This window comes from Cervus canadensis, chromosome 8 (genome assembly GCF_019320065.1).
Source record: "Cervus canadensis isolate Bull #8, Minnesota chromosome 8, ASM1932006v1, whole genome shotgun sequence".
NCBI classification, from domain to species: domain Eukaryota; kingdom Metazoa; phylum Chordata; class Mammalia; order Artiodactyla; family Cervidae; genus Cervus; species Cervus canadensis.
This window is the reverse complement of record NC_057393.1, coordinates 16,781,020-16,804,339: the sequence shown is the minus strand read 5'-3', so window position 1 is coordinate 16,804,339 and position 23,320 is coordinate 16,781,020. Positions and strand designations below refer to the sequence as shown.

The following is a 23,320-nucleotide window of genomic DNA, read 5'->3' as shown; positions in this document are numbered from 1 at the left end:
AGCCAACCGACTTACTCACAGAAGAAGCTGGGAAGAGAGACGGCAATTAAGGTTCAACCCCCGTGTGTTCCCTGTTGCTTGGAGCACCTGTTCAGGGATTCTGAGGCCATGGAGCAACAGAGAGCAGCTGAGTGACGTCTGCCTCGGTGCTCATGTGCTTACATGGATTTAATACTCAGGCGTTGGTACAGGTGCCTCACAACACCTCCCGCAGGTAGTAAGCAGGACTGCAGTGAGAGCTGCTTGTGGTAAGGAGCAGAATTTGCCAACAACACAGGCAGCTCTAGGCACGCTCTTTACTGTACAAATGAGTCAAGGGTTCATAACGCTCTTCAACCAGCCCTCAGTGACAAATCTGCTCTCGTTTGCCCCTCACCGCCAGCTGCCTGGGTGGCTTCCGGCAAACCCGTCACCCGCTTCTGCTGCTTTCGTTCTCCTGACAGACGCCCTTCAGAATCGCTGAGGTTCTTTTTAAATTGGAAAGCTCTCCAGCCCCACTCTATCTCTGCGCTTCTCCTCTCCCCCACCGGAATCTACTGCTAATCACGCGGTGGGCAGTGCCCAGCGTTTGCATGCCCTCAGGCGGACTTGCAAGGACACCTTTCTGGCTGGTCAAGGCCAAAGACACAGCCGAGTCCCAGCCCCCCACCTCTCCCCGCAGAGCCTGCACTCAGAGGAGGGAAGTGCCGCCCGGGTCAGAAGGGTCCCCCACCCCAACCTTGGTGACAGTCCTGTCCTCCGGGGGGCCCTGAAAGCGCACAGGAGTGACTGCTTACCTTGGCTTTCTGGAGGACGGTGCCTTTGCCCGTGACCATGACCGACAGAGGCCTGTTCTTGAGCGCGGTTGCGGAGTTGACCGGGGTACAGTCGGGGGCAGGAGTCGGAGTGGCCGCTTTGGGCTGTGGTGTCGGAGGAGAGCGAGGGCTGAGTTAAGGGGGGAAGGAGGCATGGTTCATCCCCGCGCTTGGTCCACGAGGACGGGGCACCTGGACTTACCCGGGGGCTCACGTTCTCCAGGTGGGTGGTGTCCACGGTGGTGCCCAGCGTCACAGGCCCGGCCTCGGCCTTCTTGAGGCTGTCCTTCACCTCCACGATGCTGAGCTCCAGGTCCACACGCCTGCGCTCCTCCACCCTGCACTCCTCGTCCATCTCCTTGAGCTTCTGCTCCAGGCTGGCCACCGCCCCCTTGTCTGCAGAGAGAAGTTAGCAGCCTTTGGGGAACAGCCTTTCAGCTGGAAGTCGCGCCGGGGGCAGGATGGATTCATACACACACCTTGCCGAAACACGACCCCCAAGGGGCTGTGGACCACTGCTCTGGCTCAGACCCTCACAGCAGGGACAGGCCTCTTGGTGGGTGGCGGACAGCCTCAAAGCCCAGGAGCCCAGGCCCTGTGTCTCCATTCTGCAAAGGCTGGGGAGGCCCCGGGAGCAGAGCTCTGCCTTCACAAGAGGGCCTGAATCTGAGGCCTAACGTCCCTCCTGGTAGGTGCTTAGGGACTCTTGTTTCAATACCTGCCATGGCGACAGCAACCTCAAAGGGAGAAAGCTTTATTAGTGACCTCTGGAGGACGGTTGGGCTGTTTCAGCTTGCCCCTCATGGTTCCTTCAATCCTCCTGGCACATGCTGCTTCCCTGGGCTTAATGGAGCTATGGTCCTCAACCCTGCCACCTTCTCAGCCCTGTCTTACCCCCTCTTCACCCTGGTGTTCTCAGACTGTTCCTGTAGCACCAAGAAATGACGACTCAACCAAGAGTCCATGCTAGGAGCTCCCTGCAGAGGAAAGGATGTTCATGTCCGTACCACATGTTCAGTACGGAATCCTGAGCACCGAGTGACTGCCCGTGAGTATGGGCGATGGAAATGTTCTCGACTTGACTCTGGTGATGGCTGCACAACTCTGTGAATATACTGAAAACCATGTGCAAATAGGTCATCGTATGGCCTATGAATTCTTATCAGTGAAGATGTAATCTTTTTTAAAAAGTGGGTCACATCATGCCCCCCTTGACTTTCTTCTACCAATCATGTTTATAAGATTCTCGTGGATCAACTGCTTATGTTGGTTAGTGTGAGTCTAATGGGCTTCACTGATAGCTCAATTGGTAAAGAATCTGCCTGCAGTGCAGGAGACCCCAATTCGATTCCTGGGTCAGGAAGATCCGCTGGAGAAAGGAAAGGCTACCCACTCCAGTATTCTTGCACTTTCCTTGTGTCTCAGCTGGTAAAGAATCCGCCTGCAATGCAGGAGACCTGGGTTTGATCCCTAGGTTGGGAAGATCCCCTGGAGAAGGGAAAGACTACCCACTCCAGTATTCTGGCCTGGAGAATTCCATGGACTATAGTCTATGGGGTCTCATTGAGTCGGACACGACTGAGCGACTTTCACTTTCACAGCTTAAATATTAAATGTGCACAGAGTTACTCTCTGAAAATGAAGTCAAATACTGCTAAAAGGTCTTACGAGGGACAAGCCGCTAGGGAACAGCTGAAGGATGATATGAGGCTGACTTGGAAAATAATCTATAAGGATGCCGATTTCTTTAAAATGAACACAGACTTAAGGCGCTTGTAAAGAGATGGCCAGATGAAGCGTTCAGTTCAGTTCAGTTCAGTCGCTCAGTCGTGTCCGACTCTTTGTGACCCCATGAATCGCAGCACACCAGGCCTCCCTGTCCATCACAAACTCCCAGAGTTTACTCCAACTCATGCCCATCGAGTCGGTGATGCCATTCAGCCATCTCATCCTCTGTCGTCCCCTTCTCCTCCTGCCCCCAATCCCTCCCAGCATCAGGGTCTTTTCCAATGAGTCAACTCCCCGCATGAGGTGGCCAAAGTATTGGAGTTTCAGCTTCAGCATCAGTCCTTCCAATGAACACATAAGAGGTGTGGTTAATGCGGGAACCATGACCCGGGGCTCCCGTCAGCCAGCCCAGAGGGGCAGGGAAAGACCTTGGCATTACTGCAGAAGATGGGCCAAGAAATAGACATTTGTCTTAAATGAGAATGACACATTTCAGGTCTAGACACATAATTTTTAGAGATTTCCTGCTTTTTCAACTACGTCCTGATCCAGGACAGTGACCTTTCAGATAGGCTGGAAGGGGAGGACTTTGCAGGGAGTGCCCACTTGTGCCAAAGGTTGAGGGGGCTGCAGGCCATGTGCAGACCTGGATTCGCACCGCCCGCCCCGGAAGGCCCCGGCCCCTCCAGGGGCCATCCCCTCGGAGGAGGGGGTGCCTACCTGTGCACTTTAACAGGGTCTCCTTCAGCTCCCGTTTCTCCCTCCGGAGCTGAGCCAGGTGCCCTCGGATCTCTTCCTTCTTCTTCTCAAGCCTCTCCTTCTCCTCCGTGTACCGCTTCACCTCGGCCTCTGTCCGGTTCTTGCCAAGTTTGATCTCTGCAGACCCAGAGCGAGGGGAACCCCTGCGTCAGTCAGGCTGGCCCCTGAGGGCAGTCCCACCCCACTCTGCAGGCTCGGACAGAACCCAGCACTCTGGAAGTAGATTAGAGGTGGATGCCAGGCCAGCCTAGCAGGGGCAGAAAAGGAAACCGAGCCTACCCCTTCTTTGCTATGAGACACTGGGCAAGTCTTCCAACTCTCTGGGCCTTTCTTTCCTCATCTGAAAGGGAGGCAATCGGACTAACCTCTCCAAGTAAAAGTGTTAGTCGCTTAGTCATGTCCAACTCTTTGCACCCCCGTGGACTATATCCCACCAGGCTCCTCTGTCCATGGAATTCTCCAGGCAAAAATACTGGAGTGGGTTGCCATTTCCTACTCCAGAGGATCTTCCCAACCCAGGGATTGAACCCGAGTCTCCTGCGTTACAGGCAGACTCTTTACCATCTAAGCCCCCAGGGAAGCCCCCAAGCTCCTTCCAAAAGCTTCGACTCTTATCTAGACAGGCACCTGCACTGGTTGCCTTCAGCCTGTCCTTCACAGGTGGGCTGGACCCGGCTGGGGCGACAGCCGCCGCCTCAGGGCCGCTCGGTGGGAAGGAGGTCTTCTGCTGTCCAGCCTGGAGTTTGACCTCTGTGCCTGCCAGGGAGGGCTCCTCAGGTTCCTGACTCTCCTGCTGCATCTGGGTTGGGAGAAAGCGAATAGGATTCAGCCGGCCAAGGGGCAGCCCCCACCCTGCCCCGAGAAGGTGAGGCTGGCTCACCCCCTGGGGGACCCCCGTACCTGCAACTCGGGGTTCTCTGGAGACTGTATGAGGGGCTCATCGGGGGCAGGGTCCGAGTCTTCAGGGAGAGGGAGCGTGTCGGCCGGGGGGTCCTGGGGGGGCGGCGTGGGTGAGGGGGCCCGGGCCAGTGCACCACTGTCGCTGTGTAGGAAGGACTTGATGGGCGTGAGGTCCAGGTACACGCGGTCGGGGTCAGGCTCACCCGGAGCATCTGTTGCAGGGGTGGCTTCCTCGGGGGCTTCCCCCTGCGTGGGAAAGAATCGGAGGGCTCTTTCCACTGCCTCGGGTCCCTGAGCCCTGGAGGGGACGCCAGCCCTGCTGCAGAGCTCCTGTCTCTTCCCTGTGCCCAAGTTCACCAGGCCTCCTTCCCGAGGAGCCTCCTGCGGAGCTGGAGTTAGAAGGCCCGGGCTCGCCTCCTGGGTCAGCCATTCAGGAGGTGGGAGACCCAGGGCACAGTGCTTCATCTCCCTGACGTGACTTCCTCATCTGGAGAGAAGAGACCAGGAGTCCCTCCCTCTTAGGTGGCTGGGATGAAGTGAGATCGCCCACAGATGCTCTTAGCACAGAGGTCCATGCCCCATGACCAGAGCCAGGTGTCAGGGTGATGATTCCACCTCCGCCACCAATCTGAGCCTCAGAGGCTAATGGTGTCTGGACAGCTATGTCTAAGCAACAAGATTTGAACATTTCCTCATACCACAGTTGAGAAATAATCCCAAAAGGAATTAAAGACCTCAATGTAAGACTGGAAACCGCAAAACTCCTAGAAGAGAACAGAACACTCTTTGACAGAAATCGTGCAGTATTTTGGGGGGGTCTGTCTAATAAGGCAAAAGAAATAAAAGCAAAAATAAACGGGACCTAGTTAAAAAATTATTGCACAGCAAAGGAAACCATCAACAAGATAAAAAGACGATCTATGGAATGTGAGAAAATATTTTCAAATGATATGACCCACAAGGGGTTAATATTCAAAATATATAAATAGCTCATATATCTCTATATATAAAAAAAAAAACAATTAAAAAATGGGTGGAAGACCAAAGTAAACATTTTTTCCAAAGAAGACAGACAGATGGCCAACAGACAACATGAAAATGTGCTCGACATCACTAATTATTAGAGAAATGCAACAGAAACAAAATGAGAAACTACCTCACACCTATCAGAATAGCTGTCTTCAAAAAGCCTACAAATAACAAGTGTTGACAAGGATGTGGATAAAAAGGAAAGCTTGTTCACTGATGGTGGGAATGTAAACTGTTGCAGTCACTATGGATAACAGTCAAGAGGTGCCTCGAAACACTAAAAATAGAACTACCATATGACCCAGGAATTCCATACCATGGAGAAAGCAAAAACACAAACTTGGAAAGATACATGAGTGCATAGCAGAGTTCATAGCAGCACTATTTACAGTAACCAAGACGGAAGCAACCCTAGTGTCCATCAACAGATGAACGGATAAAGATGTGTGCATGTATACATACACACACAATGGAACATTACTCAACCATAAAAGAGGATGGAATTCTGTCATTTGCAGCAATGTGGATGGACCTAGAGAATATTATGCCCAGTGAAATAAAGTCAGATAGAGAAGGACAAATACTGTATGGTATCACTTAGGTGTGGAATCTAAAAACTAGTACAAATGAATAACATATAGCAAAACAGACGTGCTGATACAGAAAAGAACCTAGTCGTTACCAGTAGGAAGAGGGGAGGGGGAAGGGGCAAGAGAAGGGTATGTGGCTAAGACATACAAATCACTATGTATAAAATAGATGAGCAATAAGAATGTTGTGTAGTATGGGGAATTATAGCCATTATTTTGTAATAACTTTCACTGGCATATAATCTATAAAAATACTAACCGTGCTGTATATCTGAAATGTATATAATATTGCAAATCAACTATACTTCAGTTTCCTAGAAAAGGCCAATAGTGTCGCTGTTCTCCATCCCAACACCACACTGTCCACCCCAGCACGGACCAGAGTGGTTAACTAGCTCTTTTATCTAGACAAGTCCCTAGGCCAGGCAGATGGTACCAACCCAGCAGATAAAAGAGAACCTCACTGCACTCCGCTTTCTCCACTGATGGCCCCACAGGTGACTTGGAGTCCATTCCTCTCGGGGGCCATCTAAGAACCTCTGGCATTCAGGCTTTGGGTCTTGGCAGGAAGGGGATGGACAGCCCCAGGCCGCCACCCAGCCAGCATCCTCACCATGGTTGTCAGCTCTGACACCTCCACATCATCATACAGCAGCTCCTGGCGATCCTGGCTGGGCAGGCCGTCGATGTAAGTGTTCGGCTCTGAGAACTTTCTCTGCATCAGTCTGGAAGACACAGTGAGAGAGGATTCAGGATGGGGTAGGGTTAAAAGCCACCAGTCTCAAAGATTTCAAAACAATGAGAGGTGCAGTGAAATCCACAGGCTGCGCAGGAGACCTGGGAACAAGCCCTGATCTCCTTGTAAAATGAATTCATTTATTTAGGGGTATCTCCTCCTTCTCTCCCCAGGGTCTTCTTATTAGAACTCCTTGTTCCAAATGTCTCTTCTTGAAAAATAATCTTCCCTTGCCCCGTACCCCTCCTCTTTGACATGACTGAGCGACTAAGCACAGTACAGCCGTCTTCTCACCCAGATTCCACCCTTTCATGACCTCCTTCCAACAACAAAATCCTCTGTCATTTCATCTTCACGGTACACTTGGGCCAGCACCAACAGACAATTGCCCCATTTTGGCTGTTTGCGTCCACTCATGCAGGAAGGAGATCCAACCAGTCCATCCTAAAGGAAATCAATCCTGAATATTCATTGGAAGGACTGCTGCTGAAGCTCCAATACTTTGGCCACCTGATGTGAAGAGCAGACTCATTTGAAAAGACCCTGATGCTGGGAAAGATGGAAGGCAGGAGGAGAAGGGGCCAGCAGAGGGTGAGGTGGTTGGACGGCATCACTGACTCAATGGATATGAGACTGAGCAAACTCCAGGAGACAGTGAAGGACCAGGAAGCCTGGGGTGCTGCAGTCCATGGGGTCACAAAGAGTTGGACACAACTGAGCAACAGACAACAGCAATGCTTCCTCTACCCACCCCCCCCAAGACCACTTCTCCCCGAGACCCAGTTTGCTCACCCAGGAGGGAGAAGTACCCGTTGTCGGCTTACACCAGCGTGTGCTGGGACTCAGCAAGGGAGCCATGCAGAGGTGCTGCCTCTACAGCAAGGAAAGTGAAGGCCAGGAGAGGCGCCCACTCTGCCTTCAGGAGCTGAACAGTGTCTAATTAGAGCCAGGCATGCGGTGGCTGCCCCCGGGCCAGTGGCCTGGCTTGGCTCCTTGCTGGGCCTCCCTGAGGGTGCTCCCTGGCCCTGGTCTTCCTGCTGCTGCGGGGAACAGGGCCCACCCAGAGTTCCCAGATGCTCGAGGGACCACCAGAGGCCAGTGTAGGCCTTCTGTAGAAGTGGCTAGGAGTGAGAGGTCCCCGAATACTCACAGCAGAGAGGTTTTGGCAGCACTCACGATACAGGAAACCCTATCGGCATCCACATAGTCGTAGGTGAATTCTTCTGGGTCTGTCTTGGAGCCCGACTCAGAGAGCAGGAGGCCTAGCCAGTGGCCCATTTCCTCGGAAGACTTGGCCTGGGAGGAAGCCGAGAGGGACATGAGCAGGGCTGGAGCGTGCTGCCTGGCGCCCAGACCTCCTCACCTCTTCCCCGATGCCCACCCTGCTGGGCAAGGCCTCTGAGAACCTGAGGCCATGTTCCTCATTTTCGCTGCTAGAGTCCAGCCCCCAGGAACCCCAAATAATATTTTCTGCTTCTAGTGATACCCTGGTGCCATCTCAGTGACACTGTGGGCATTTGTCCCCAGTATCACATGTAATGTTTATCAAGATGTATTTCTAGAGGGCTTCCCCAACGGCTCAGCAGGTAAAGAATCTGCCTGCAATGCATGAAACACAGGCAGGAGACGCGGGTTGAATCTCTGGGTGGGAAAGATCCCCTGGAGAATGGAATGGCAACTCACTCCAGTATTCTTGCCTGGGAAATCCCATGGAGAGAGGAGCTTGGCAGGCTACAGTCCAAAGGGTTGCAGAGAGTCGGACATGACTAAGCGATGAATCATGCACACACCATCACATGTAATGTTTATAAACATGTATTTCTAGAAGGCTAATGGACTAGGAGAGGACTGTTAAAATGTATGCATTTTAGGTTGACACCTCTATTTTATGAATTATCACAGTTTACAACCCTAATGCATATATACAAGGCTACCTGGGTCCCTGCTAAGAAATAACAACATTCAAATTTATTTTTGTTTATGGTTTTAATAATCAAACTGTCTTATACATCTTAATGCCAGGTCAGCCACCTCTGGCAAATCATGAACTAAATCCCAGTGAAGTCGGCGCCTGGTTTTCTCCAGGGGACAACACATTCCAATCAAACATGTACACTGAGTATTTTCTATTAAAATGCCAGCATGGTTTCTGGGCTTTATAATGAGAAAGAACTGGGAATCCCATAAATGCTGCAGGTTTACTTTCATGAGAAAAAAGAACCACCGTGCTGGCTTTACCCAACACAGCTCTGCCACCTTCCTGCTCTGTGTTCATGATGAGAAGGGCAGCTGAAAGTGCAGTCTGACATTGGTTTCCTTTTCCCACTCATTTTCAAGTGGATTTCTCAATACAGCTTTTCACAGGCTGCCTCTAGTTCCTGCTGCCACCACTGCCGCCCAGGGCGATGGGTCTCATTTTATCCCTTCCTGTCCCCTTTCCCTCTGTCCCCCACCCAGCAGATGGAGGACACATCTTGGAATCCAAATCTGAACACGACACCCTCCCTTGAAACCCTTCAGGGTTTTTGTTGTCCAGTCACTCCGTCGTGTCTGACTCTTCGCAATCCCCTGGACTGCAGCGCGCCAGGCTTCCCTGTCCTTCACCATCTCCTGGAGCTTGCTCAAACTCATGTCCATCGAGTCGGCGATGCCATCCAGCCATCTCATCCTCTGTTTCCCCCTTTTCCTCCTGCCTTCGATCTTTCCCAGCATCAGGGTCTTTTCCAATGAGTTGGCTCTTTGATCAGGTAACCGAAGTATTGAAGCTGCAGCTTCAGTCCTTCCAATGAATATTCAGGATTGATTCCCTTTATGATGGACTGGTTGGATCTCCTTGCAGTCCAAGGGACTCTCAAGAGTCTTCTCCAGCACCACAATTCAAAAGCATCAGTTCTTCGGTGTTCAACTTTCTTTATGGTCCAGCTCTCACATCCATGCATGAGTATAGGGTCTACCACTGCTCTTAAGATCAGCCCCCATCCCCTCCCACAGGCTTTCTCTACACAGCCCCCACCCACCCAGCATTCAAACTCCCATACATATTCACAACTCCTGTCCCACTGCTCAGTGATTACTAGGTTACCATTACTAGTCATTACTTAGCGATTACTAGGTCAGCAGGAGCTAGAGGCAGCCCGTGAAAAGTGACAAAGTGGATACTGAATAACATCTCACTCTTGTTCTTGAGGGTAAGTCCCATGCCAGGGAACACATCTGTCTCGTTCACCATATCATGGTACTGAATAGGTTATCTGTCAATAGGATGGCTGGATGCAGGAATGAATACAGGCTTGTCCTTGGGACGCAATTGCCCCTTTTAGCCACAAGAGGGCAGTATTGGAGCAAATTCAGGATGAAGACCCCTGGAGCTAGGACTAGGTGAACAGGAATGAACTGGGGTGTGTGCTTAAGTGCGTATAAAGCACCCTGGCTTGGGCCTGCCCAGCTCATGGCAAGGCATTATGTCACCTCTTTTTTTTGTAAATGCAACATAACATCAAACAGAGGGTGGGGAGTGAGAATAATGCAATTGTATCACAAACCTTATTCTTCCCCCAAGATAAACCCTAACCGTCTGCATTTTTATGTACTGGGTCCCATCTGGTGATACACAAACGAAATCACAAACCCGCTTTGAGTCCCCAGAAAGTTTTTCCAGCAACTTAGGGAGTTATAAATACTCCTTCTACCCTAAGTGCAGGAAATAGCTCATTGTCCCGTTCCTATAACACAACCACCCTGAGGTCAGAAAGGGAATGGAAATTTTTAAAAAACGCAAACAATCTCAGGCAAAGCAAGTAAAAATAAAGTGCAGCTGAGTTGAATCTCCCGTGGTAGGACTGTGGTCCTGACCGTGACCTCCGCCCTGGCCGTGTCTGCCTACCCACCCCCCACAGCCCCGGCCAGCGGTACCTCGAGCTTGGCCAGCTCCTCGCCGTTGTGGAGAATGCGGAAGGAGTAGAGGTGGTCCGGGCTCGGGTCCGGCACCACCTCACAGCCCAGCAGGCTGAGGGGCTGCTGGGCCGCCTTGCTCCGGTTCCGGTCCTGGTAGAAGTACAGGTGACTGTCCCTGACGGAGCACCAGCGTGACTTCCACTGGCTGTTGACCAGCACGTTCAGGTAGCCTGCAGGCAGGGACACGGCTGAGGGGGTGTCGGTGGCCGAGGGCGCCCAGGACTGCCCTTGCCTGCCTCTGGACCTCCAGAAACGCTCCTCTTAAATCTCAGCCCTAAGACTTGCCAAGCTTTGCCCGAGAGAACTTCTTAACCTCGTAGAGGCTGTGAACCTCAGTCTTTCTGCTTCCTTTGTGTGAGGGGCTAGACCCCTTGAAGGAGGGGAGCACACAGCCCTACTGGTTTTTGGAAAAGGCGTGTCCAGAGGGCAGTGAACTGTGTCTTGGGCTAGACCAGGCCAGGGGGTGTGGGTGTGTGGGGGTGTGGGTGGGTGTGTGTGTGGGGGGGGTGTGGGTTTGGGTGTGTGTGGGGGGTGTGGGTTTGGGTGTGTGTGTGGGGGTGTGGGTGTGGGGGTGTGTGTGCTGAACCGAGGCTCCCCAGCCCGGCCTCATCTCCCGGCTCTAAGCCCGTGACCTGCAGCAGCCCTCCGCCAGCTCTGCCGGCCCAGGCCACCTGCAGGAAGCCCCCTTCCAGCCATGATCCATCCCCTCACCTCCACAGCCTTAGCTTCCTAAGTGCCCCTGACACCTTGCCATCCCTGGGTCACTCGGTTTTAGCCTGCAGAGGCCTCCTCCCCTTGGCCAAGTCCTCCTCATCCTCCCAGGGGCGGCTGGCCCTGGCCCTGTCGGTTTCTGCACACCTCACCACCGCCACCAGCTCTGCTAGCCTCAGAACACTTGAGAACTGGAACAGTGACACTCTGCTTCCATGTCAGCTTCCCAACTGGACACAGAGCCTGTCAAGGGCATGAACCTGCCATGTCCATCTCGAGCATCCAGGTCTGTGCCCGTGGCTCCTCCACTAGGGAGCCCTCCTTTCTCCGCCAGCACCCAGGGCCTCCCAGTGCTGGGGTACACCCATCCTTCAGGCCTTTCTTGCTTTTAGATGGTTGCATGTGTTGGGTTCAGCTTCCTCCCCAACTTACATGAATGTTTATGGAGCTGACACCATGTGCCAAAGCACAGCCTTGTCCCCAGGGCTGGAAAGACCAGTAAAAGTCCAGCCTTCAGGACCCTTTCCCACCTGCAGGCAGTGAGCCGACGTCTGTCTGTGCTGCTCATCTTCCCAGAGGCACTGGTTTGCAGCGTGGATGCCTTCTCCATCTTAAGGGAGCAGCATCTGCTCTGACCCTTAGCCGGGATGACCCAGGCCCACGCACCAGAGTCAAAGTGCATGGCCACCTCTGCACCCGGCCCAGTGCTGGACTCTAGTGGGGGTCGTGAATTTCCCAGAGCCACGTGACCATCCCGTCACAGCAGCAACGTGGAAGAATGTGAACCTGAGACCTCGGAACACTGGCTCATTCAGGCAGGCGCCTCGCTCGCCCATCACAGTTCTCTGGGCCAGAGAGAGGCAGGGAGCTGAGTTGCCAAGCCCTGGGAAGGAGTCTGTGTTCTCCCTGGCCCTTCCCCAGCCACAGGGGACAGGAGCATGCTTCCCTGCTGAGTAACGTCCAGCAATAGCCCAGCTGCGTCTCCCAAAGTGACTCACTGGAACCAGGCTCCCAGGCCCAACACCGTGCCCTCTCAGGCTGCAAAGGCTGGCCGGGCTGGTACCCAGGGCCCTGGCTGGAGGATCAGCCAGCTCCAAAGAGAAGACCCATCTTCTGCTGCCTGCCTGTCTCGCCAGCCCACCCTGCCAACCACGAAGCACGGAGCTGAACTGGGACTCAGGAAAAGAGCCCAGGGCTGGGACACGGGTTTTGTGAAGAGGAGGGAAAGGCCCGAGGATGGACAGTGGTGGCCTTCTGGCCCCGGTGGTAAGCACAGCAACGAGCCTCAGGCTGGAAGCCAGGGTATTTTCTGGGCAAGTCTCTTATCTCTCCTGTCTTTCTCTCTCTCTCTCTCCCTTGGCCTCAGTTTGCCTAAGGTCGAGGCAGAGCAGTAGCGATGACCTCGAGGGTCTCCCAGCACCCACACCCACACCCTCTACCAGTAGCACAGGTTCTGTCGCCCCTAGAGGGTCTTCCTGCGGCCCTCCCAGTCTCCGCTCCTGCCTGCGGGGCCAGCCCAGCCCGTTCAGCTCGTGCCCGCCCTTCAAGGCTCAGGTTCAGGAAGCCGTCTCTGACCACAGAGTAAGAGAGGCTCTTTCTGTCCCTGAGCTCTTGGCGCTCCTAAGACCTCACAGTGTGTGCTTCTGGGTATGAAGCCGTCCTCTCTCCTGAGCTGGAAGCTCTCAGGACCGTGTCTTCTGTCTCCTTGGTCCCCCTTCCCTAACACCGCGCCTACCATGCTCCATCCATATTGATCAATGAACACAGTCTTAAAGACCATTATGAGAACAGCCATCAATTACCCTTCACTTCCATACAGGAGCCAGCACTGCAGCAAGAGAGCCTGGGGAGTCATAAAGAGCTCCCTGCAGCGAAGATCAACAGAAACTGTGAGCCGTGGGCTCACCCGCCAGGGAGGGGTTACAGCAAAACCCCACAGCCCTGCCTCCGCTGTCTGAGCTGCCTTCCCGGAGACCAGCCGCAGCCCTGGGGGAACAGCCGGCCCTCTGGTCCTGGAGGCAGCTGCAAGTCTTACTGGATGTCTCGAGGGACCTGTCCGGAGGCTCCAGCGAGGTAGATTTCTTCCTGCCCAGGTTCATCAGGTTGCTCAGTTTGAGACCAGCAGAACATTTCTTCTTGACTATCAAGATGAGAGGAAAAGTCATCAGCCTTGCACACAGCCTACCGACGTGGTCTCATGAAAGACAGAAAAAATAGCAGAACTGTTCCCTTGCTGTCTGTTCCTCACTGTGGACGCATGTGCGCACACACACACACACACACACACACACATCTGTTCTTCACAGATGCACACCCACACGCACACATCTGTGCTCAAGGCCAGAGTCCACAGGTCAAAGTCGGGTATCTCTAGAATCACACCCTCAAGAGGAGCCCACCAACCTCTCTTATAGAATATGTCAGTGCTGAAGAATCTTTACATACTGAACTGGCTCAGAGAGATCTGAACCAGGGTTAGCAAGCAAGATATGAAAGAATATTCTGCCCCAGCAGCTCATGACACTCGCGTCAGTTTGGGCCACTCTCTTTTTCCAGTATCTATCAGCTGTATATTTAGCAGTTTAGAAATTGGAGGCATGCTGCAATTAGCTGTTAAGACCCCGTAGGCTTGAGCCAGATGGCCAAGCCTCACAGACTGGGATACCACCCTTCTCCCTGCCCTAGGCCGAGAGCCAAAGTGTTTGTACCGTCTTTGGTCTCTGGGACTTCAGGGTGACCATCTAGGGGGCTTCCACACTCCGAGGCTGACAGGTACTTCTCCGTTATATCTGGCTGTGGAAGAGAGAGACACAAGTGGGTGATCCTGTCTGGAAATGGTTACCTTGGAGACCACAATGGAAGGGAAATAATAGATGGCTCTTGGGTGTAGGCCAGGGGTGACCTTGGAGTCCCAGTCACTAGTGGCACATAGCCAGGCTTCCCTGGGGCTCCCTGGAGACCTGCCTTTGCCCTCCCTTCTGAGCTTCCCTGCCGCATCCCAGAGCACCCTCCCCTTCTTCAAGCCTCCCACATATCCTCGTTCACGAGTTCTCAGGGTGACTGCTCCACTGATGTGACAGTGGCCCTCATAGGGGGAGAGCAGGTAGCCAGCCTCAGGGGTGCATGAGAGTCAGCACTGCAACTGGAGCTGACTGTCAGGCCCCTGGGACGCACCCCCAGCAGGAGGGTGTGAGGATGTCTTCTGAGAACTGACTGTGCTACCCACACGTCAGGCTTTGGAGAAGGGCTGGTTTGTGTGCACAGGGTCAGACCATGATTCAAATCCCACTTAGAACACTCTCTAATCAGGTGGGACCTCTCTGAAGTCCATCCTGCATGATTATAAGATAGGGAGACTGTGCATTCCCAGGGCTGTTGTGAGACTACAGACAGTCCCCTAGAGCAGACACTCAGCATATTCCAATCAGGCTTCTCCTAGAACCACTGACTCCAGACTTCTGGAAGACAAACCCAGGGATTCCCAACCACAGCACCTTCACCAGAGGCCAAGGACTGCGGGACCTGGCCAGGGCATCTGCACTCCAGGTCTGTAGGGAGAACTCTTAGTTCTCATCCCAACATGAAGAAATCCCCAGGTATGCTCGGACTTTTCTTATCAGTGACCAAAAAATGAATAAGACAAGGAAAACATCAGGCCCTCTTCTATCACTCTAGAAGGCTGTGGGTTCTCCTGCCTGGGGGTGGCCCATGCCCACCTGCTTGCCACAGGTGGAGACCCCAAGATGAGAAACAGGGACCCTCAGCTCTGTGCACACCAGGCTTCAGGTGCCCACCTGCAGATACCTGGGGACATGGAGTGTGACCCCTTGGTGACAGCACCCCCCCACCCCGGGCCAGCACCCAGCCCAACTTTACTGACTTTGGCACCAAAGCAGGGGCCCCACAGCTCCAAGCAAATGAGCAGCAGGACTCTTTGGTTGGAGTCCACACCTACATGGTTTCCCAGCCCCTGAAGATCTACCAGGGAGTAAGTGGGAAGGAAGAGCCTAGAAAAATAAATCTCCCTGCCCAAGAAGGGAGGCAAGTGACTTCCGTCCCAATAAATTTTCCCCCAAGCAAGATAATGTTATAAAGTCTCTATCATCCTCATCAGTTTCCCTGCCAAGCTGAAGCTACTGCCCTCAGCCAAGCATGGTATGTTTCTTATCAATCCGGCTGAAGTACAAAAGCAAAGCTCCCAATTTTCCATCTGTAATTTTATGCAGGAAAAAAAACAAAAAACCAGAATCAAACTCTCTTCTGGGCCCCAATGGAACTGAACCCTCTCGCCCCATCCTGGGCAGGGGCAGAGGCTTTGGGCTTTCCCAGTAGCCAAGTCAGTAGAGAATCTGCCTGCAACGCAGTAGACGGGTTCGATCCCTGGGTTGGGAAGATGTCCTGGGGAAGAAAAGTGCAACCCATTCCAGTATTCTTGATTGGGGAATTCCCACAGAGAAGCCTGGTAGGCTACAGTCCATGGGGTCACAACAGTCGGACATTAACTTAGCAACTGAACCACACCGGGCAGAGGCTTACCTTCGGACAGCTTAGGCGCTGGGCATCTGGGGTGAACTGGTTTCCCTCACAAGCTCCTTCGGAAGGCAGGCCGCTCACCTCCTGAATGACCTGAAGGAAGAAGGGCCTTTAGAGCTGCACTCACAGCCAGACCACAGCTGGAGCCCCCCCTAGGTCGGGGGAGGGCAGGTGCGCCCCCTAGGTCAGCCACCCCAGGCGGGTGGGGGTGAGAGAGAGAGGTTGCAGAATTTCCAAGGAGCAGAGCACCCGGTCTCCACCCCTCCACCCAGCCCACCTATGGCTTCGGGTCCCAGCTGGGTGAAGGGGGTTCCCTGGCCCTAGGTCCAGCAGGCCCCATGCATTCTGGTGGGGCACCAGGGACCGGTGGGTGGGGTTTGCAGCAGAACCCAAGCAGGCCCAGAGTAGCCGCCCTCAGTTCCACAAGCCCCTCTCGTCCCATCCTGGGCGGGGGTGGCTGCTCCTTGTGGAGGTAAAAGCGACATTTGCCAGACGGTCCTCTGGCTCCTGGGGGCCGTGGCGCTCACTGTGGAGGGCCTGCGTGATGCCTTGGTCCAACCCCAGTTCCCAGACTTGCCTGTCATTGTCTACACTGCCCGCTTTGGGAGGAGCCTTTTCACGGGCCAGCAATGCCTCCCTGGAGGCCAGAAGACAAGTGGATTTCAGCTGGAGCCCAAGTCCAGGTGGCTGCCAAGGCCGCGGACCTGGCCACTGAGCCCTATGATCCATCTCCCCAAGACGGATCACTCCCACTTAGGACAGGGGAAGCCCTGCAGACTTGAAGGATGGTAGACTCTCTACCCTGACCGCAGTCATCCCTTTGAAAAATCGGGGGAGCCGGGGCTGCAGGAACCCCTGGGGGCTGCAGAGGGGAGTGGGTCCACTTCCTGGCGGCTCGGCGCCTCCCTCACCCTGAGCCACTGCTCCGCCTGGTCCCTGCTCTGCAAGCCCAGCACGATCACGTCGGCGTTCAGCGGTGTGATCTTCAGCTTGTGCTCCTTCTTCCGCACTTGCTTCTCCTTGTGCACCACGCTGCTGCCCAGCAAGCTGACGTCCAGCTGGGGACTGTGGTCCTTGGAGGATTTGTAACACTGCAAGAGAGGAGAGGCGCGACGCTGTCGGCTGGGTTCTGCAGAGGAGGCGGCGCTGCTGGGCGGGGCAGGGCCCGCTGAGAGCTGGACCAGAAGGCCGGACTCCTTTGTGCAAGTGCAGAACCGTGACCTCAAACATCAGCAGAGTGTGTTGTCAGCATCAGAACCACCAGGCAGCTCATCTGTGTCTCCCTCAAGCCTCCCCCTCCAACTCTCCAGAGACACTCCAGGGCCCTGCTTACCCAAGCTGCTCTAATCTCCCTGCAGATCTGGGCTGGCTCCTATTTTAGGAGTCCTCTGTGGGCAATCCCCACCTCCCCAGGGTGGAAGGCACTTTCCCCAGCTCTCTGCTTCTCTTTCTGGCTCAGCTTTCCCAGTAAGGGGTCCAAGGGGGATGAAGGCCAAGTTTATCATTCACTTAGATGATGTGTGAGCAAAGAAAGGAAGCGACTCTCTTCCCTAACAGGGAAAATGTACTACCCTCCGTTTCTCACTTGTAAAATGGGGGTTCTTATGAAGCTGCTTAACAGGACTACCTGAAAACATCTGCACACAGCAGGGCAGGTTTTAACTAGTAAAAAGGGGGTGTTTGTAATAACTCCATGGAACCTCAAATTGGGGCATAAAACCAAGTTTTAATTTAAAATAACAAGAAACAGGGCTGTGGTCAGAATACCATCTTCTGATGCCCTTAGGGGTCTTATGATCAGTTATTCAGAATATTCCAGCTTCTGAGCAGAGATGCCTATAGTTCTCACGCTGCACACTGGGGGTTCGGTGCTGGGTGGGGGAGCCCTAACTGGGCAGCAGGCTCTGCCCCAAACCTCCAGAGGCTGAGATGTGAGGAAGGAGGAGCCCACAGACCAGGGGACCAAAAGATCCCTGGAAAAATATCTAGGGAATAGTATTGGGGGAGGTGGGGGTAGGTTATCACAGATCCCTTTAAAAGTCTGCTGACAACTACTAGACCTTTCTAGTTAAGAAAAAAGCATGTTCATCCATGCTCATAAGGTTCTGCATACAGTTTCAGGTTGGGGAGAAGTAGAAGTATTACTTCCTGATGTAATAGGCTCTGAGTGCCTGGCATCCGGGACCACCTTCATCCTGCTCCCAGGAGAGGAGAGGGGAGAGGAGAAGGGAGAGGAGAGGAGGGCACTCACCAGGAGCCTGGTGTCCTTGATGACGCACAGCTGCTTGGCCCACTGGCCCAGCCACTTCTTGCGCCACAGGAAGGCACAGATGCGGGCGTCGCGCATCAGCTCGATGCTGGCCTCGGGCGAGGGCCACTGGTAGGGGGCCGACTTGCCCTTGCTGCTCTCCTCCTCGTCGTAGGACTCGTAGGAGCTGCTCACGGCCTCTCCGTCCTCTGCAAAGGAAGACCTCGCTGTCACGGCCCTGCCGGGCAAGGGATGCTCCTAAACAGGCTTTGCTCCTTTGGGAGGGCGGGCAGCGGGCAGGAACAGCCAGTGGGCCCCAGACCAGCCTCCCCACCCCGCCCCGTGCCCTGGAACCAGCCCGCCGCCACCAACTGCAGGCCCAGGCAGACTTTCCGGCCCCGGAACCGCTGAGCGGAGTGTCTTGGATGCTGCCTCTGGTCACCGACACAGAAAGCGTGAAACCAGGTGTCTCCCCTTTCCTCCACAAATCCTGTCATCTCAGACCCCACGGAAACCTCTGACCAGACACTGTCCTCGGACGTGGGCTCTTGAGAAGACCAGTGCTGGCCTCGGGGCCTCCACTTCCTCAACTGAAGGATGAAGGGGCGGGTGAACTCTTTCTTGGCTCTTCTGGTGTGTGTGCATGCGTGATGCTCTATCATTCTAAGGCCCCGGGAAGAGGGGGTCGCCATCTGAGCCCGGAGGTGGGCAAGCCTCCAGCGGTCGCCCCCCCACTCTCCGGCCAGGCCTGCCCTGTCCCTCTCCTGTCCTGGGAGCAGCGAGAAGCTATGACTCTTGGAGGCAAAAGCGCAGTAACCCACAGCAGGAGCAGGCCCTCCTGGCCACCCTCCCCATCCTAAGGTCACAGAAACAGCCCTCCTGGAGAATCCACTCTTATCCTCCATAGACTGTTCTCTCTCCCCAGAGAATGCCTCCCAGCATGAACCCAGCCCCTCCTGCTCATCTCCACCTGATACCCTTCCTTTCTGGCAATGAGCCACCCTTACGGTTTTATTCTCTTTAAAAGAATCCCCCAGTTCACCACATCTCTCACCACATCTCACCCAATCCTGTACCCACTCCACGTGCCTCAGTTTCTGCCCCCACCGCCTTGCCAGAGGTGCTCTGTTCTCTGGACCTCACTGCCCTCTTCAAGGCCAACAGAAACTAGGTGCAGAAAAAAATATCAAACCTCAAAATGCAAGACATGGAGAAAAGAGAACCTCAGGATTCAGGTCCAGCAACCCCTGGCTCAGCTCAGGAATCCTGCTTATCATAATCCTGCTTATCATAGCCCTGCTCCAGCCTCTGCTTCAACTCCCCCATGGACGGGGAGCTCACTACCCCCTGGTTGCTGGACAATTGCTTCCATTACTGAGCAGCTCTAACAGAAAGTCACATCTACTTCCCTATGACTTCCATAGACATGTTCTATCCCCTCAAGTCAGAGTGAATGGAACCTCTCTTTCATCTCCACATTACCCACCAGGAAAGAGACAGCCCATGGGTCCCCCGTCTTCCCTTCTCCAGAAGCCTCTGGTACACCCTGCATAGCTAGGTTCCTGCATACTAAGAAAACAGAACCACCTCTGAACTAGAAATATAGGAAAATGGAATGAGGCCATGGCCACAGTTATTCTAGCTACAATGCCAATAAAAATGTGCTTTATTTTGCTTTAATATTTCTAAAAATAACACTTTGACTGCTTTAATATCAGTTTTCTTTACAAGCAGTGTGATACTACTCCCCTTCCTGACAATAAAAAAGTCACAGAATTCACAATTTTACACCTATTAAATAAGCAGACTGAAAATAGTGATGCTACCTGGTAGGGGACCCTGACCTCATGTATGGCTGGTGGCGACCTAAATTAACACCAGCCTCTCAGGAAACAACCCATCAGCCTGTTTTTTCAAGAGCCATAAAAACATCCATCCCCTCTGACCCAATAATCCCAGTCTTGGGAGTTTATCCGAGGAAACTAGTTTTTCAAAAAGGAAGGAAGGCGGGCAGGGGGTAGGTTACATGCATTAAGATATTCATGCAAGTACTTCTGAACAGTCAGCAGGAGGAGGCTGGGGGAAAGCATGATTTCATCCAGGGTACCATGCAACCGTAATCAGTGAAAGCTCTTGCAAGCTAAGCTGCAACTTGAGAAAACTCCTTAAAATGGCCAAGTGAGAAAGCGCAGTTACAATCATCTAGGCAAAGACAACAGTACTGAAAGGCCACACGGAGAATTCAGTGATCTAATGGTGGGGTGATTCTATAAAAAAGAAATCCCCCTTGTCAGCACTGCATTAGCTGCACAATAAATGAAAGAAGAAAGATGCAGCCGTTGGGGTATCTCTCTCAGAGGGTCAGTGGGTGAGGCTACAGAGTATATAGTGTGAAGAAGCTAGCCAGACCCCACCCTCCTCCCTGCCCCCGGCTGTTTTGTGCTCCTGGGGTTGCCCCACCTGTTCCATGGAGAATTCTAATGTCTGCCCATTGGCCTCCAGGGGGGAATGGGATGATACGTGGAACGGCTCGGAGGAAATTTTAGGGCAAATGTATTGACCATTTTATTTATCCCTAAGAGCGATCATGGCACAACCATAAATGAAGGATATTGTTAAACAGACACTTGGCTGCCAGAGGTCGCAGGGTAAGTAGGAGGGAAAGGCAGGACGCTCAGATAATTTCAGCCCCCTTTTGGCTGCCCCTGCTGGGTACCGCAGCCACTGCGTCCTGTGGCGTGTCCTCGGGAACAGAGGGCGGCACGGCCCTGCCACGCTCTGCGTCCTCGAGCCATCCTTGCAGATGCCACAAGCAGGGGTCTGCGGAGGGGTGACACAGGGCATCTTCATGCAGGACCCGCGCACGAGGACGGGAAGAGGGCGGCGGCCACCCTCGGGCATGCACCCCGCCTCCGCGAGCAGCAGGCACGGGGGTCACCGGCATTCCCGCTCTGGGACGAGCAGTACCCAAGGTTATGGTGGCGTAAACGACTCCTTCAGGCACCTGCACCCATCTGGGGACTCCACAGGGCGGGTATCTGCCGGGATGGCCTGCGGCATTTCCGGAAGCACAGCAAGAGACAAGAGGAAGAGAGCGAAGATGAAGAGTGGGGCAGGTCCAGAGGCAGAGACACAAAGAGATGCAACGTGGCTGCCCGTCCATCAGAAGCCAGCGCGTTCCCGTCAGAGGTGTGGGCTTGTAGGGCGAGGCCCCAGCCTGGCCAAGGACATCGTTTCCTAGCTCCTTCCCATCCAGAGACGTGATTGCCTGTCACCAATGGAATGTAGAGAGAAGCCCTGGGTGTCCTTCTGGCTGGTGCCTTAAGAAGCACACAGAGGTCCCCCACCCTCTTTGCAGAGGCTTCTGTGGCCTCAGAGGGTGGCCAAGCCGATGCTGGAAGGAGCCTGCTGACCAGTAATGCCCACGCCGAACTGTCCAAGAATGAGAATCAGATTTGCACTGGGCGACTATAAACTGCCAGCGGCATGCTGTTCGTTACAGCAGCTGCCATTACCCCAGCAGGAGGCACTGTCCGTGCAGCAGCTATGCTCATGGCAGGGCACTTACTAAACCTGGGTTCGGAGAGGGGCACCTGACCCAGGGGAGCCGCGAGGGCACAGTGCTGACAAAGCAGGCCAAGAAGCCGCCCCCTGGTCTTCTGCAGGAAGTCAGCAAAATTGCTGATGCCAAAGAACTAGAGCAAGGGGCTGGAGTCCAGCGGTCGCTTCTCTTGTTGTGATCAGGTGTCCCACGGGTCAAACAGGTGTGGTGGACAATAGGCTGGAACCAAGGACAGCCCAGCTTTTAATGCAGGGGAAGGTCCCCCAGGTCATCCTCAGTCCTTGTGCTGGCAGGAGAGAAAAGGCAATTGGGCATCTTCCCACCGCCCCTACTTGCTGACCTTGAGATGACCCCCCTCTCCTCCTAGTCCCGGATAAAACCAATATGAATTTCCAGTTGAGAGACAAACACCGAGATCCTTCTGACCACTTGTTTGTGTCGAGATGAAGTGTCTGCTCCACAGACAGGCCCCCGGGAGTGTCTGGGAGGCAGGCCCCGGCTGGCAGGGGCCACACCCCAGAGAGACCAGCTTCAGAGGCATGGAGGTGCTCACCGGGGTGAGTCAGGGCCCCCACCTTCCAGACACACCCAGACAGCCCTGCCGCGCCCACAGCTCCGGCCTGAAATCACAGTCCAGAGGTGACTTGGCAACACCTCACAAGTTAAGTGACGTCTGCCCACAGAGCCAGCCTCTTAGAATAAAATTCCTTGCGTCCAGAGAGGCCCTCGCCTCCCACACAGTTCCTGGGACTGCAGACAGTAGGTGAGGCATGAAAAAAGAAGACAAAGATCCCATGTGCTCCAGGGGACTGGTCCCATCTCATCCCCGACACCAACAAGGCCCCCCCTTAGGCCAAGTTCATTCCCCCCACCAGGGACGTTGACTTCCCATATCTGCAAATTGCCTTATGCTTTCAAAGACCTTTCATTTACAAAAAAATGAAAGAGAAGGAGGTAATAAAGGGAGAGAGTGAGGGGACCAGAATCTAGCTACCCCAGAGAGCAGGGTCACAACCATCTCTCCCAGCACCTTCAAGGTGTTCCTGCATTATAGAACCCCCACAACAAGAGCATTTCTGATCCAGCCTCATCAGGCTGAGAATCACTGGCTAAGGACCAGAGCACTCCAGCGTGAGCCCTGCCCCCAGAGCAAAGATGGTCTTTTTAATATTTATATTAGGTCTACCACAAAGTAACCCTCTAAAGGCTAGAGAAAAGTCTATTCAGAGAAAAGCTAAGGTCTTTACCAGGGTCTACAGCTGCCTTCTGTGTCCGCATCCCCTATCCATCTCACCCAACCCTACCTGCTCTCGCCACGCTGGCCTCCAAACATGCTAAGGGCCCTCCCACCTCAGGGCCTTTGCATGTGCTGTACACTGTTCTTCCTGCAGGTACCAACCCCACCCACTTGCCACTCTGCTCAGAGAGGCCCTCCCTAAGTGAGAATAACATCCCTATCCTGCTTCAACTCAGCCCTTGCCACTTTCAGTCCTGACAAGTTATCACCACCTGACATATCCTACGTCTATATGTTGCCTGTCTTCTCTCCCCGAATCTAAGTGCTGTGACTGCTGAGTCGTGCTGAGTTCCCACTCCTAGAAGCATTCACAGTGGGAGCCCAGGGACTATCAGTCCGGTGAAAGAACCTTGAAAGTGGGCTCTGCCTCAGCCTGACCACATTTCCATGGCTTCCGGGAACTTGTGCCACTCGGCCAATGCACCTCTCCTCTGTCACATTTCTGTGCTGAATCTGCAACATCCAGGCAGGACCACAGA

The 23,320-nt window shown here is 53.9% G+C and overlaps 1 protein-coding gene across 4 annotated transcripts in view; it reads right to left on the bottom strand.

The window, feature by feature from the left end:
* AFAP1L2 (actin filament associated protein 1 like 2) overlaps positions 1-23,320 on the bottom strand; it is a 131,022-nt gene that overhangs the window by 1,244 nt on the left and 106,458 nt on the right. For 3 of the 4 annotated variants that reach the window (XM_043475376.1, XM_043475375.1, XM_043475377.1), the window contains 14 exons: positions 20,950-21,033; positions 17,986-18,191; positions 16,646-16,825; positions 15,738-15,827; positions 13,910-13,994; positions 13,237-13,341; positions 10,449-10,660; positions 7,687-7,832; positions 6,414-6,525; positions 4,182-4,427; positions 3,909-4,080; positions 3,243-3,398; positions 997-1,190; positions 777-899 (listed from right to left, as the gene is read on the bottom strand). In XM_043475376.1, coding sequence (XP_043331311.1) covers positions 777-899; positions 997-1,190; positions 3,243-3,398; positions 3,909-4,080; positions 4,182-4,427; positions 6,414-6,525; positions 7,687-7,832; positions 10,449-10,660; positions 13,237-13,341; positions 13,910-13,994; positions 15,738-15,827; positions 16,646-16,825; positions 17,986-18,191; positions 20,950-21,033 — 2,111 coding nt within the window. The remainder of the gene's footprint in view (positions 1-776; positions 900-996; positions 1,191-3,242; positions 3,399-3,908; positions 4,081-4,181; positions 4,428-6,413; positions 6,526-7,686; positions 7,833-10,448; positions 10,661-13,236; positions 13,342-13,909; positions 13,995-15,737; positions 15,828-16,645; positions 16,826-17,985; positions 18,192-20,949; positions 21,034-23,320) is intronic. The other variant, XM_043475379.1, reaches the window with a different exon arrangement.